This window comes from Eptesicus fuscus, chromosome 11, assembly GCF_027574615.1.
Source record: "Eptesicus fuscus isolate TK198812 chromosome 11, DD_ASM_mEF_20220401, whole genome shotgun sequence".
Taxonomy (NCBI): Eukaryota; Metazoa; Chordata; class Mammalia; order Chiroptera; family Vespertilionidae; genus Eptesicus; species Eptesicus fuscus.
The window spans coordinates 46,571,998-46,587,015 of record NC_072483.1 but is presented as its reverse complement, the minus strand read 5'-3'; the positions used below and the strand labels follow the sequence as shown (position 1 = coordinate 46,587,015).

The 15,018-nt window shown below is 38.2% G+C and overlaps 1 protein-coding gene across 1 annotated transcript in view; it reads left to right on the top strand.

Moving 5' to 3' along the window:
* LRP2 (LDL receptor related protein 2) overlaps positions 1-15,018 on the top strand; it is a 174,581-nt gene that overhangs the window by 67,159 nt on the left and 92,404 nt on the right. Inside the window, exons 24-32 of the mRNA XM_054723511.1 lie at positions 603-722; positions 816-932; positions 2,565-2,942; positions 4,128-4,376; positions 5,168-5,379; positions 6,133-6,317; positions 6,899-7,127; positions 8,468-8,645; positions 11,830-11,958. Of these exons, the coding sequence (XP_054579486.1) occupies positions 603-722; positions 816-932; positions 2,565-2,942; positions 4,128-4,376; positions 5,168-5,379; positions 6,133-6,317; positions 6,899-7,127; positions 8,468-8,645; positions 11,830-11,958 (1,797 nt within the window). The remainder of the gene's footprint in view (positions 1-602; positions 723-815; positions 933-2,564; positions 2,943-4,127; positions 4,377-5,167; positions 5,380-6,132; positions 6,318-6,898; positions 7,128-8,467; positions 8,646-11,829; positions 11,959-15,018) is intronic.

Genomic DNA, 15,018 nt, shown 5'->3' with positions numbered 1-15,018 from the left:
GGCTAATGAATGCTGCCTAGTTGGGCTCCATTGCTTAGCTTTAGTGGAGTCCTGGACTTACCAGTAATCAGTTCAAACCCCTGATGCTAACTTTCTAAGTGTGGTCTACTTTTCAGGGTGTAATCACTGTTTTTGACTTTGCCCATGATATTCTTTTTTATAGCCTAGCTTATTTATTTATTATTATTAATATTACTATTTAAATTTATCTTTTTTTGTTGAAAATATTACAGGTGTCTTCCTTTTTTCCCCATTGACCCCCTCCTCCCCGTTACTGCCCCCTCCTCAGGCCTTCACTGCACTATTGCCTGTGTCGATTGATTATGAATATCTACATATAAGTTCTTTAGTTAATTCCCCTCCCCTTCCCCTCCCTTTCCTCTGAGATTCACTGGTAGTCTTTTTATTCCTTTTTTGAAAAAACTGTCCTAATTTTGAGTGCTCTTGCTGGTCTGACTTTGGCAATGTAGCTAAGTTGAAGGAATTTTGAACGTATGTACAATTAAAATATCATCTATTTCTTTAGCATTTTTCAATTTGGCTCTGCTGCACATTGAACAATAAATAAACTTTTATTTGGTTTTGATTTTGGATGATATTAGACTTTACAGCGACATGCCTGCCAAGTCAGTTTCATTGCCCTGACCATCGGTGTATTGACCTGGTTTATGTCTGTGATGGGGACAAGGACTGTGTTGACGGATCTGATGAGAATGGTTGTGGTAAGAGGATTGCTATCTTTTCATTCATGATGTTTAGAAAAATCTCAATCTCATTGAGCTGATTTCTAATGCTTTCTTTTCTTTCATTCTTAGTAATTAATTGCACTGCTTCTCAATTCAAATGTGCCAGTGAGAATAAGTGTATTAGCAATGTATATCATTGTGATGGTGTTTTTGACTGCATCGACCACTCTGATGAGGAAGACTGTCGTAAGTACCCTAGACCCAGCATGTTTCAGATAAAGGAATCATTTCATTCTATCAGCATTGAAATTCTGTCAGATGTTCTCTAGCTTAGACAAACTGGAGGGAAAACAGCAGTCTGAATTACAAAGTATTGTCAAAGGAATGCAGTATTAAACAAGTAATGAAGTTGCCAACACATTACCAAGTAATGATTTATGATTTGTGAATTAGTTGTATAAATGGGAACTTTCACATAGTTTCTTAGGTAGTTTAACTATTTCTTAGATATTTTTGTTTTTACTACTAAGTTTTCCTAGGCCATCCCAAATTAGTGTGTCTCAAATTCTTGAGACTTAGCATATAAAATGGTGTTTTAATGGTTTCTTAAAAATCTCAATATATAGGTCAAATCATGGTATGAATATAATATGGGGCAGAATTACATATTGACCCTAATGAATTTATTCTTTCAGTGGTTTTTGGTTGAATATCTGCTAAGATATATATATTAAGTGTTAGAAGAGTCTAGTAAGAGTAATTATAGAAAGTAAGAGATATTAAAGCAAGGTGGTCAGTTACAAGGGCCTTAGAAATGATACAGATGAAATTCTATGAAGGCTCAGAGAACCCCTTCTGCTCAGAGGGTTCAAGGAGAACTTCGTGGAATATAAATTAATAGACCTACATTCTACAAAGGCTGGAAACCTATAATGAACAGGGTTTGCAATTGCCTACTTTTTGTGTTACATGGATTTTAAACTTGTAAAAAATTGTCCGTGAAGTAGTCATTTGTTTGAATAATGGTATTTTTTTTTTGAATAATGGTATTTTAGACCATAAACAGTAGGTTTCTATCAATTCTACTCAATCAGAAAAGAAGTGCTTAAATCTATGGATAAAAAGAAAAGTTAAATAAAATGATTACATGCTTTATAGGTGTGCACCACACCCAGAAATTCTTAGTCACTGATTTTCCTATGTCACATTGAAAACAGACTTCTGTGATGATCTGAGGTTACAGTTCCAGGTACTAATGACTTGCTGTTGCCTTTCTAGGTTCCTGGGGGGTTGGGGAGATTAGGGCTTATTTCTGTGAAATAGGGAGACAGTTCTTATCTATCTCTCAAGAATTACTTGATGAACCGTGGAAACTTTGCAAAGAATTAAGGGCTTACTGTCACCTTTTGCTTAATGTGTGCTGGTTTCATCGGATACAGCTCATTTGAGGAACAATTATGACATCCAAATATATTATTGAACACATGAAAGTCAAAGTAACCATAGCTAATTAAGTACAATTGAAATGCTCTCGTGATTCTTTAATAAAGAGACAGCTGTATTTTATGATTTATTCTATAATTGAATGAACATAATAAATGCAGGAAATAGAATGTTCTTTTGACTGAGGGATTTATCTTCTATTCAAGAGCTGTGCATCATGTTCTTTTGTTGTTCGATCAACGAATCAGACACATAAAGATTTCTATTTACCACAATATTGGAGAATACACTATGTGTATCATTTTTACATTTTAATATTTATTTTAGTCATTATTATAAACCTATCCTTGATCCAAAACTGTTTCCTATAGGGATTATATAAAAGGAATTAAAAATTGCATTCACAAGCCTATCTTCCCCATGCTTTTCTTTTAGAAACCAGGCCTCCTGGTATGTGCCACCCAGATGAATTTCAGTGCCAATCAGATGGTCTCTGCATCCCAGGGGTCTGGGAGTGTGATGGGCACCCAGACTGCATCCATGGATCTGATGAGCACAATGGCTGTGTGCTCAAGACCTGCTCCCCATCCCATTTCCTTTGTGCCAATGGAAACTGCATCTACAGAGAGTGGGTCTGTGATGGGGACAATGACTGCAGGGATATGAGTGATGAGAAGGACTGCCCTACTCAAGCCTTTCGCTGTCCCAATTGGCAATGGCAGTGCCCTGGCCATAGCATCTGTGTGAATCTGAGTGCAGTATGTGATGGCGTCTCTAACTGCCCCAATGGGACAGATGAATCCCCACTTTGCAGTAAGTTCCCAGTTTTCTGGCCATAAGTTCATTCTGACCAGCGGCCTGCTGTGCATAACCATTGTCATAATCACCATGTAGCTTTTGAGGAAGAGATTTCAGTTCCTCTCTGAGTTCAAATCTGTGTAGGGATAAGCATCATGATTCAAATAAATCATCACTGGATAATATTTCTCATTAAATCCTTTGCACTTGGTTCTGTGTTTGTACTTCTTTTTTATGTAATCATTTTAAAAAATAAGACTAACTGAGGCCATTAGATTCTCTAATTAAATTTGGTTCTATTGGTAATGGACTCAAAAGTTTCTAACTTTAATATTTTCTAATTTCAATCAGAAGTTGCCACAAAACAAATGAAGCCCAGGGATTTGTGTTGGCTGTGATTAGAATTCTGTGATTGGCATGTAATCCTAATTACTGTCCTTTCTTTCTTCCCTCTTTAATCAATGCTCACTCTCAGATGAACCTCAGCCAGGTACGAATGCAAAGTATTTATTTTTATGATTTTATATGTGTTGTGTTTGTGCTGAAAATGTTCTAATCAATTTGACTTACTTCCCCTTCTAGTGCATGTTTTGTGTCATCACTCTTATAATAAGTTACATGGAAATAGAGGGCATTTGCATCTCCAGGCATGTGAGCTATGTTTGGGTGGCTTCAGGCATTGCTGTTTTGGCCCTGAAATTAAAGAATGATGTTTGTGGACCTGTGCTCTCTAGTATTCCAGTTGCCTTTCCCCTTCCATTTATTCACTTTCATAAACATTCCAGCCCTTGCTCATAATGTCAGTCTTATCTTCTATTTCTATATGGGTAGAATAACAGAAAGCAAATGAGAAGTAATTTAGGTGTCTTTGCATGCTTGATTAATGAAAGTTGTGTTTCTTGATGTCACCAATATTTCCCCAAGTTTCTCACATTGGTCTAAATGGAATTATAATAGAGGGGTGTAGTGAAGAAAATGGTCCAAGTCCAATGGATGTGAAGAATAATAAATCCTTAGGTCTATCAGAGCAGACACTGACTAGCCTGTGGAATTCATCCAAGTGAGTGCTGCTCTCAGCTCTTACCTGGGTTTTATGTTGAAGGTAGCCTTAGACTATATGACAAATATTTGCAGCAGGGTGAACCAAAGAAGCAAAGATTCTTCACTTTCCCCCTTTCTTATTCTCTTTCTTTATTCTAGACCAGGAGAGCTGCTCAACTTTAAATGCTGGTTGTACTCACCAGTGTGTTCAAGGGCCCTTTGGGGCTCAATGCCTATGTCCTTTGGGATACCTGCTTGCTAATGATTCTAAGACCTGTGAAGACATAGATGAATGTGATAATCCAGGCTTTTGTAGCCAACATTGTTACAATACAAGAGGTTCTTTCCGGTGTTGGTGTGATAAAGAATACATGTTAGACACTGATGGGAAGACTTGCAAAGTTACAGGTAATGACTGAACTTGAAAGTGAACTAACTCCAGTTAACAACATACCCCAAAGCTTAAGATCAAATGTTGTATGTAGATATTTGAAAATGTTGATTAGGAGTCAAATGATGGATCTTGTACTTTGGAAAATAGAGGTCAAAACATATACAGCAGAAGATGATTTTAAAAAATTATTTAGAATAATAACATGTTTTTTTACATTATTTAAAAATGACTTCTGTATTTTAATATCTTTATATAATGAGCATAATGCATTCAATTTGCCCAATATTAGTTCAGTTTCTATTATGTGAAAGTGATTACACTATATATTAGGATATTAACTCAGCTGCAAATAAAGGAGGCTAAAACAAAGTAGAGGGGATATTGTGAGATAATTAGAAGTCTCTGACAGCTGAATGCCTTTGGAAAAATTATTTGACATGATTTCTGCTTTAAAGAAGCCAATAATTTAGGAAAGAAGATAAGCAAAGTATGAAAGTAACTAGGAATAGGAAGAATGCAAGTATAGTTCACTTCATATTGATATTTAGACAATATAATTAAAGGAAGAAAAATATTTTGGAAAAAGCTTACTTTAAATACTTGTGAAAATCAGCTAACTATGTAATGTAGGCAAGGCATGGAATAATTTAAAAATATTTTTAAAGAGATTTTTGTATTTCCCCATTACTATAGTTTGGAATTACATCTTCCTCTGTTAACAAAAGTATTACATCAAGTATTTGAGATGCTTTAGCTTTGTTTTCTTCCAGAATCAGTGATACTTTTGCGTTTTCTTCTTTGACAGCATCTGAAAGTCTTCTGTTACTTGTGGCAAGTCAGAACCAAATTATTGCTGACAATATCACCTCCCAGGTCCACAATATCTATGCACTTATCGAGGGTGGTTCTCACATTGTAGCTGTTGATTTTGATTCAGTCAGTGGTCGTGTCTTTTGGTCTGATGGAACTCAGGGCAAAATCTGGAGTGCATTTCAAAATGGAACAGACAGAAAAGTAGTAAGTACATTTCTACTGACCTTTGGCCTAATTCCACTGTCGTGGGTCTGTTTGCTATTACTCTCCAGTGAGAGAAGATCCTACTGCATACTAGGTAGCTCTCATATTCCCCTTTGGGTGATATTGTACCCAAGAGGCCTGGACATTCATAACTCCAAATCTATGCGTGTTTTAGATAAGGAAGTGGTCTCTGAAGGCAGATCCATTATTTTGAATTCCAGGTCACATGATGTAGAGACTTCACAAAATCTATGAGGTTCTCTTTGCAATTTTTTTCTGGTGTATGAGAACAGAAGGAAGCGCCAGGGGAGTTAAGAGGTTGCTTTCCGTAGTTTTAATTTAATTATGTTTTCATTCTATCTCCCAATTTGTTTCTTGACCTTTGATGGTTATGTTTCCTCTGCCCCGTAGAACTTTATTTTATAATAATTTGCATTTATTTTATAATAATTTGCATTTAATCAAGATGTTACTTTTGGTACCTTGGCATTATAAATTTTCATAGGATTGCCAATTTAGGGAATGGATAGAGCTTTTGTTAATTTAAAATACTTTGAAACCACATACTAATCCAATAAATTCCACAAAATCCTGTATGTTTTTCCTATAAAAATGTAGTGTTGATTAGGTCGTTATCTACATGGGAAGACAAAATTTCATAATGCTCTCAAGCTAGTTAGATGCTATATTCCAGATTTCCATGTTATCACTCATTCCCTTTAGAATTCACACTTTATTCACTTTTGTCTTTAGGTACTTGACAGTGGCATCACCATGACTGAAAGTCTTGTGGTAGATTGGGTGGGTCGCAATCTTTACTGGACGGACTATGCTCTGCAAACAATTGAAGTCTCTAAACTGGATGGGAGCCACAGGACTGTGCTGATTAGTGAAAATGTAACAATGCCGAGGGGACTAGCATTAGATCCCAGACTTAGGTAAGACTTTTTTTTTTTTTTTCCAATGACCTTGCCTTGACATGATTATCATGAAGGAAAAATTACAGGAGCATGATGTCACTGATATGCATATCATAAAATTTAAAATAATTCATTGTTGAAACATCTCTATAGAAGTGGTAGGCATCCAACTGGTTGTTTCTATCATTTCTTTACCTGAATAGTGTTTGCCATAAAGTACACAAGGGCAATTGATTGTTCACTTTCAGACTGCATTGATTTATTAGCTTGGCAATACAATTATTGATATGATTGTTGTAGAATTATATAATTAAGTTTCTAATGAATGTATACAGTAATATGCTATAGATGGGTCAGCTTGCTGTAACTTTGATACTTCATGGTTTCATTAAAAAATATAAAATAGAAGCCAGATTTTTCTGCTTTGGTTTCATGTTGTTTCCTAGAGTTCCCTTTTATGTAATACAAGGGAGAAAAATTTTGCCTGTTGTTCCTAAAGGAAAGAAAAAGAAATTCTCCCACATGCTGAGAAACCTCTGCAGGCCTTTTTCTAAGTTGAAATATGTCCTTTCAGATTGGTAACTAGTTTCTTTTCACAGTGCACATCTGATGTTCTGGTCTGACTGGGGCCATCACCCTCGTATTGAGCGAGCCAGCATGGACGGCAGTTCGCGCACTGTTATTGTCCAAGACAAGATTTTATGGCCCAATGGCTTAACTATTGACTACCCCAACAGACTGCTCTACTTCTTGGATGCCTATCTTGATTACTTAGATTTTTGTGATTATGATGGACAACATCGGAGGCAGGTGATAGCCAGTGGTTTGGTAAGTTGGTAGTGAGGAAAAAAAACCTCAGTAACCATAACAGTAACTGAGTGGAAAACAGACAGAATAACAAGAATATGAAGAACTTAATTTTTGTGTTATAGACATTGCATGCTCAATCCAGGGAATATTAACAGGAATAAGGGCCAATCCATCTTTTTTTTTTTTTTTTACTAACTGAAAATATGTATTTTTATTTTAGTTCATGGTCAGATTGCTTGTGTATTTTAGTTGATCTGTAGGTGCTAATCTGTTGCTTCTGTATCTTTACAAAGAGTTAAACAAGTATTAACAATTTAATTATATTTACATTCTCAATTAATCATAGCCTGTTATGTGCTTTGTATTTTTATTTAGGAAATTCTGTGGATTTTATTCTCACAATTTATGGTAAAATACAGAAAATGAATTTTCCCCCCAAAGAACTATTAATGGCTTCTATTTAAGATTGTCATTATTTACAGTTTTGTGACTTGAAGAGATCCTGGGAGGGCCTCCCCACCTTCAGAAAATATGCATCTAAGCTGTATCAGGTTTATGTACATCTGTGAGTGGCAGAACAAGCCGGTGGGAATAGCACTGGAGAAGGAGAGATGATAATGGGGTGGTGGGGACCCCGGACCTGGCACTTCATTTTCTGTGCTTCAGTTTTGCTTTCATTGGTAAATGGGTGCCCAGTGTAAAAATGAAGACTAAATGACACATGCACGAGAAGGGATTTTGAGTGTTAGAGTGGGAGATAGGTGAAGCAGTATGTTTTTGAACAGTGACTTCCCTGTGTTTTTATTAAATAACCAGAGGCCCGATGCACGAAATTCATGCAAGGGTAGGCCTTTGCAGCCCCAGCTGCCGGGGCTATCATGGCCGTGGTCCTGTCTACCTTGTGGCCCTGCCCCCCACCCATACCTGCCTTGGCACTGCCCACTTCTGCTGCCACACAACCCTGGTTCCCCGGTTCCGCAGATCCCCTGATGGATCTCCCTGCAGAGGGTGGCTGGGCTTCCCTCTCTGGGGTGATTGGGGAGCCCTCCCCCCTTCCCATTGACCACCCCCCGGCCCCTGGCCTGGGCCTCCCTCTGCAGGGCGATGGTGGGGCGATGGTGGGCCCCCTACCAATCACATCGCACCCACCTTGGCTGGCCTGGCGCCAGTGCATGTCATAGCGTGGTTGTCTGGAAGGTTGTTCTGCTGTTCGGTCGTTCCGTTAATTTGCATATTATGCTTTTATTATTATAGATTGCATGCTAAAGGAAACCATCTATTCAGCATCCTTTTCTACTTTGTTCCCCTTGGTTTTTATTTCTGGGTGTGAGATCTCATTGTTCTCTTCTGCCTCGCAGGTTCTGCGGCATCCCTATGCCCTAACTGTCTTTGAAGATTCCGTGTACTGGACTGACCGAGCAACTGAGCAGGTCACTCAAGCCAACAAGTGGCATGGAGGGCAACAGTCCGTTGTCATTTATAATGTGCAACAGCCTCTTGGGATTGTTGCAGTTCATCCTGCAAAACAGCCAAATGGTAAATGAGAGACAATAGAGAGAGACAGAGAGAAACACTCTGCCTGAAAATAGCTTGGAAAACACTTATTCTGGAAATGTAAAATGCACAGTGTTGCAGACACATTTGTTTGGGCAATGAATTTTCCTTTCCACTTTACCTACTACCCTTGTCCTAACATTTCCATTACTTTTATTTACCATGGAAAACTCAAATCTTGTATGTAACAACAGCAGGTATAAATTGTATCATTTTATTTAGCAATTGGCTACTGCTTCTGTGAATTTTCTGAGTCTCAGTTTCCTCGGCTGACAAATACAGCATAGACCAGATACATACTATATCCCTTTTATCACTTCCACCTATTTTTTTGGACTTTTTTTATTATGGCACCATTGCCCTGTAGGTTCTCTGCTGTGGCTACCCCATCTTGCTGGAGTGCCTGGTGTAGGTGGAGAGGCGATTTAAAAATTTGACTTTGGTAGTGTGAGGAAGGAATAAGTCACTTAATCTTCTCTCCTCATAACTCTGCAGTGGATTCTCATCACATTCAGAATCTGGCCCCTGTTATCTCCCTGGTTTCTTCTCTCACTTCCTTACTCTTGTCACATTGGACTTCATTACATTTCATTGTGTCCTGAAGCATACCAGGCAACTCCCCACCTCTGAACTTTTTGCAGAGTTTATGCCTGCCTTAGGCCCACCTGCTTTCCAGGGATCCTATCTTTAAGTCATTGTATCTTTTTTTTTTAACCTTTTGCACTCGGATGTCGAGTGTGACTCAACACGGTTAGCATTAGAATAAAGGAATCGAGAAAAAAGCAAGCGAGTGCAAAGGATTAAAAATATCTTTACTAGTTTCAGAGAGGAAGGAAGAGGGAGAGAGAGACACACACACATCAATGATGAGAGAAATCTTTGATTGGCTGCCTCCTGCACACCCACACTGGGAATTGAGCCCACAATCTGACCTGGAATGAAACTATGACCTCCTGGTTCATAGGTTAATGCTCAACCATTGAGCCATGCCGGGGGCCCCACCTCTGAACTTTTGCACTAGCTCTTCCCCCTGCCTGGAATATCTCTCCTCTAGATTTCCACATCAGTTGTTTCTTCATGTCATTTAGGATTCTATGAAATGCTCCTGCTGGCTCTCAATCGCCCTACCTAAATTAGCCTTCCCTTCTCATAGTTATTTTGCTATTTATCCTCATATTCTGAAATCACACAATTTATTTATTTATATTTTTAACTTAAAAAATATATATTTATTGATTTTTAGAGAAAGAGGGAGAGGGATAGAGAGATAGAAACATCAATGAGAGAGAAACATCATTGATCGGCTGCCTCCTTCATGCCCCCTACTGGGGATATAGCCGGAAACCTGGGCATGTGCACTGAGTAGGAATCGAACTGTGATCTTTTTGATTCCTAGGTCAGTGCTCAAGCACTGAACCACACTGGTTTGGCATTCACAATTTATTATTTATTTATTATGGATTTATTGGGGTGACATTGCTTAATAAAATTGTACAGATTTCAGGTGTATAATTCTCTAATATATCATCTGCATATTGTATTGTGTGTTCACCCAAAGTCAAGTTTCCTTCCATCACTATTTATTCTCCTTTTACTCTCTTGTACCTCCTGAAATCACACAATTTATGAGTTTAGTTCTGTCTCCTTTGCTAGAATATCTGTCCCATGTTTACAGTATTCCCAGTGTGTGGAATGGTGTTTAGTATATGGTAAAGGCTTAACATTGTAGAGTGAATGAATGGATTAATAGATATGATAAGGTATGTAATAAGAACATGTAAGGTATAGAGAACATCCTGTGAGCTTGGGATACACACAGGATCACTCTTGTCAAGGAGCAGAGACACAGAAAGATGTCATCATTAGAAAAATAAAAGATTGTTATCTAACCAAATGTGATCAACAGTGAGTAAATGTAAAGGTCACATCGGGACACACATCTTGATTTCATTTAATGTAAAAAGGTATCTTTTAGGTCAGGCAAGGAGACAATAATATTTAGCATCATATTTCCATACTAAGCTCGGGATTACTCAGTGGCTGTTGTTCATAATCCGGTATTGACAGGATTGATCTGTAATCTTGGGCAAGTCACTCCTCCTTCTTTGCCTCTTATGAATTTTATGATGAAAGCTGGGTGTTAGGGAAGGGCAAAGGAGTCAAGGAAAAAACCCAAACCAACAGAGGTAACTTTATGTACTTGTGACTTCATATATTAGGGGCCTTTGGGGGACACTAATAGTGTGACAGTGCATGCTTAAAAATGTAGTTGTTTAATTATTTATTGATTTTTACAGAGAGGAAGGGAGAGGGATAGAGAGCTAGAAACATCGATGAGAGAGAATCATCGACCAGCTGCCTCCTGCACACCCCCTACCAGGGATGTGCCCACAGCCAATGTACATGCCCTTGACCGGAATCGAACCTGGGACCTTTCAGTCCACAGACCAACGCTCTATCCATTGAGCCAAACCGATTTCGGCAAAAAATGTAGTTGTTTAAATTAAGATATAATTTGACATGTATTGGTTTAAGGTGTACAACATGATTTGAAATATATATATATTGTGAAATGATCACGACAATAAGTTTAGTGAACATCCATCATCACACACAGTTACAAAAACATTTTTGTGATGAAACTTTTAAGATCTACTCTCAGCAATTTTCAAGTATGCAGTACAGTATTGTTAACTATAGTCATCGTGCTGTGTATTACGTCCTCAAAATTAATGTGTCTTATCACTGGAAGCTAATACTTTTGACTGCCTTCACCATTTCACTCAGCCCCACCCTGATTCTGGCAATCACCAATCTGTTTTCACTGATTTCATTTTTATTTATTTACATGTAAGTGAGATTACATAGCATATATCTTTTCTGACTTATTTCACTTACCCTATTTTCTGGCGTATAAGACGACTGGGCATATAAGATTTTCCTGGGTTAAAAAGTCGACTTATACGCCGGAAAATACGGTAGCATAATACCATCAAGGTCCATCCGTGTTGTTGCAAATGGCAGGATTTCCTTTCTTTATGGCTGAATAATATTCCATTGTGTATGTGTATATATAAATATGTCACATTTTCTTTGCTCATTCATTCTGTACACTTCTATGTGGGATTTTTCCATTAAGCAATGTTTACTTCTCTTTCTATTGCAGATGTAAATTCCTGTGCCACTGCCCCCTGCAGCCACCTATGCCTGCTTTCCTCAAAGAGGCCACAGCTTTACTCCTGTGCTTGTCCCTCTGGATGGAGTCTAGCTCATGATTCTGTGACTTGCCAGAGAGGTAGGTACAGTGTGCCCTGAAGGTGGCCTTGCCATAGTCTGTGCAAAGCAGTGTAAGCTCTAAACCACTTGCTGATGGCGTGTGTGCTGCATTCCCTTGATTGAGCAGTATCTGGGGCGTGCATGTGTATGGGGCGACTTAATTGAGTACTAAGTTGTTATATCGTTTCTGAATATAAAGCTAATGTTATGTGTGCATGTGATTCAACAGTTCTAGCCTCCCATTTTCTCTTACCTGGTTACAGTTAGACAAGCTATGGTAATGGAAAGTTCCAAATTCTGCACTTAAGTCAAAATTCTTCTTTTTTAAAAAAATTTCTTTTCTTTTTCATTGAATTAATTGGGGTGACACTGGTTAACAAAATTATACAGGTTTCAGGTGCACAATTCCACAACACATCATCTGTACACTGTCTTGTGTGTTCACCACCCCAAGTCAAGTCTGTTCCCATCCTTATTTATCCCCCTGGTACCCCCTCCATTGTCCATCCCCCCAGCTATCACTATGCCACTGTCCATGTCCATGAGTTTTCTCTTTTTTTTCCTCAATCCCCCCAGTCCTCCACACAACTCCCAACCCCTATCCCCAACAGCTGTCAATCTGCTCTGTCTCTGTTTTGCTTGTTAGTTAATTAGATTCCGCCTATGAGTGAAATATATGGTACTTGTCTTGACATCACTGTATGGCTTCATTTTTCAGGATCTTTATCTCATTTTTATTCTCATAGCCAATAGCCCAATGATGAGTGTTGTAGCCTAGGTCTTCCACTCCAGTTTCAATACCTTTACTATTATTATCTGATACTCTAAGAATATGTTTCCACTGTATGAAAAATTTTAAGTGATTATTTGAGCAATTTAATCTTTATCTAACCCCTAGATATTTTACTGGGTTGATTGAAGAATATGTGAAGGGTTATATTAAGTACTTTAGGGAGTAAGAGAGGAAGGAAAAGATGTAGTCAGTCTACAAAAGAGATTTCTTCTGGAATATGTACTTGATCTATTTAAAAATACATAATTATTGATTTCAGAGAGGAAGGGAGAAGGAGAGAGAAATAGAAACATCAATGATGAGAATCATTGATTGGTTGCCTCTTGTACGCCCCCTTCTGGGGATGGAGCCAGCAACCCAGGCATGTGCTCTTGACTGGAATGGAACGCAGGACCCTTCAGTTCGGAGGCCGACACTCTATCCATTGAGCCAAACCAGCTAGGGCTATAATAAATTATTTTAAAAAATCATTCATCTTTGCTTAAAAATCTAAAGAGTTATAAATTTAAGTTTCTTTCATTTCTCAGTGAAGAGGAGTGAATTTGTTTTGCTACTCATAAAAATGGCTGTACATAAATTCAAATTGAATGTTTACTGATAAAAAATTCCTAAAGTAAGAGAAACTAGAGTCCTTGTCTAGAGGAAGATTTAGTTTTCAAATGCAAAATATATGCTGAATCTAGGAAATTTATGGTGTTTACAGATTATGCAGATGTAGGCTTATTCCATGTAATGTTTTGCAATGATACTTTCCTGATGACAGATTTTAATTATTGGTAATTCTTACAAAGGGATTGGCATTTGCAATTTTTCTTCAGACTTATTATGAAGCTAATCTTTGCTGACATTGTTTAATTTAGTGTGTCCTCATCGTCTTTCAGCAGAAGATTAAACTGGGCTATAGACCTTTTGGATACAAAGCATTCTTTCAGCACAGATTCTTGAACTGTGCGTTGGGAATTGGTGTAATCAGTATTACTATATGATGGTGATTGATAAATGTCAATTCTAAATAGTACCTTTGGTTGTTTCACAAAAATTCCACTAGTAGTTTTACCATGGGCCGAGTTTAGTGAGGTGGAAAATTTTCAGTTTCCCAAATGGTTTCTCAGTACCAGTTGGATAACTGAGTGTCAATGTGTGTTAAAAGTTACACATTTTTTCAACAAGAAACTTAGAGGACTTGTTAACAATTGTAGATGAAAACATTTTACTTGATTTACATGTTCACCAGCCTTTACAATAGTGTTTACTCAGTGTCTGGCATATCTTTGGAAGTGCTTAAGTGATAAGGTTAAGGGAATAAGGTTAAGCTAGTAATGCTCAGTGGATAGAGTGTCAGCCTGCAAACCAACTGGCCCTGGGTTAGATTCCTGGTCAAGTTGCAGGCTCATTTCCCTGCCTCAGTTGGGGCACATGCGGGAAACAACCAATTGATGTAAGACATCGATGTTTTTTGTTTTGTTGTTTGTTTTTTTCTCTCTCTCCCCCCTCCCTTCTACTCTCCTTAAAAAAAAAAAAAAAAATCAATGGAAAAAATATTCTAGGGTGAGGATTAACAACAACAACAACAATATATAAAAGTGTCAAAACAATCCTGCTGAGATGTAAAGCTCCTCAGATTATCAAAATAATGAAACATTATCTTTAGTCCATGAAAATTATGTCATATATGTCTTCATAACACAAACTCACATTTTTCTCTTCTTGGAGAAATTTATATACACTAAGTGGCCAGATTATTACGATCTCTGAATGCATAATAATCTGGCCACTCAGTGTATTTGTATCTCAAATGGGTACCAAAAGTATTCTAGACTTTTGCTGGAGATCAACCACCTATTTTCCCTGAGCTTTCTATCAGCCAGTGCAAAGGGAAAAACTGATCAGGTGCACAATTTATAGTATCTTTGATATCAAATAAATGAGGTACTCAAGAGAAGTACACTGAGTGGCCAGATTATTATGCGTTCAGAGATCATAATAATCTGGTCACTCAGTGTATATAAAAGCCTAAGCTACCGAAGGACCAAACGACTTATCGACCGGTTGCTATGTAGCACACTGACCACCAGGGGGGCAGATGCTCAACACAGGAACTGCCCCCTGGTGATCAGTGCACTCCCACAGTGGGAGTGCCGCTCAGCTGACTGATGGGCACCAGACATAGGGCTCACGGCTGGTGAGCACGGCTGCAGCAGCGCAAGCCCCCCCTCTCCATTGGGACTGACTGGGTGGGTGCAAGCCCTCAGCAGCGGGGCCGGGATGAGCGGGGGCGGCAGGCGA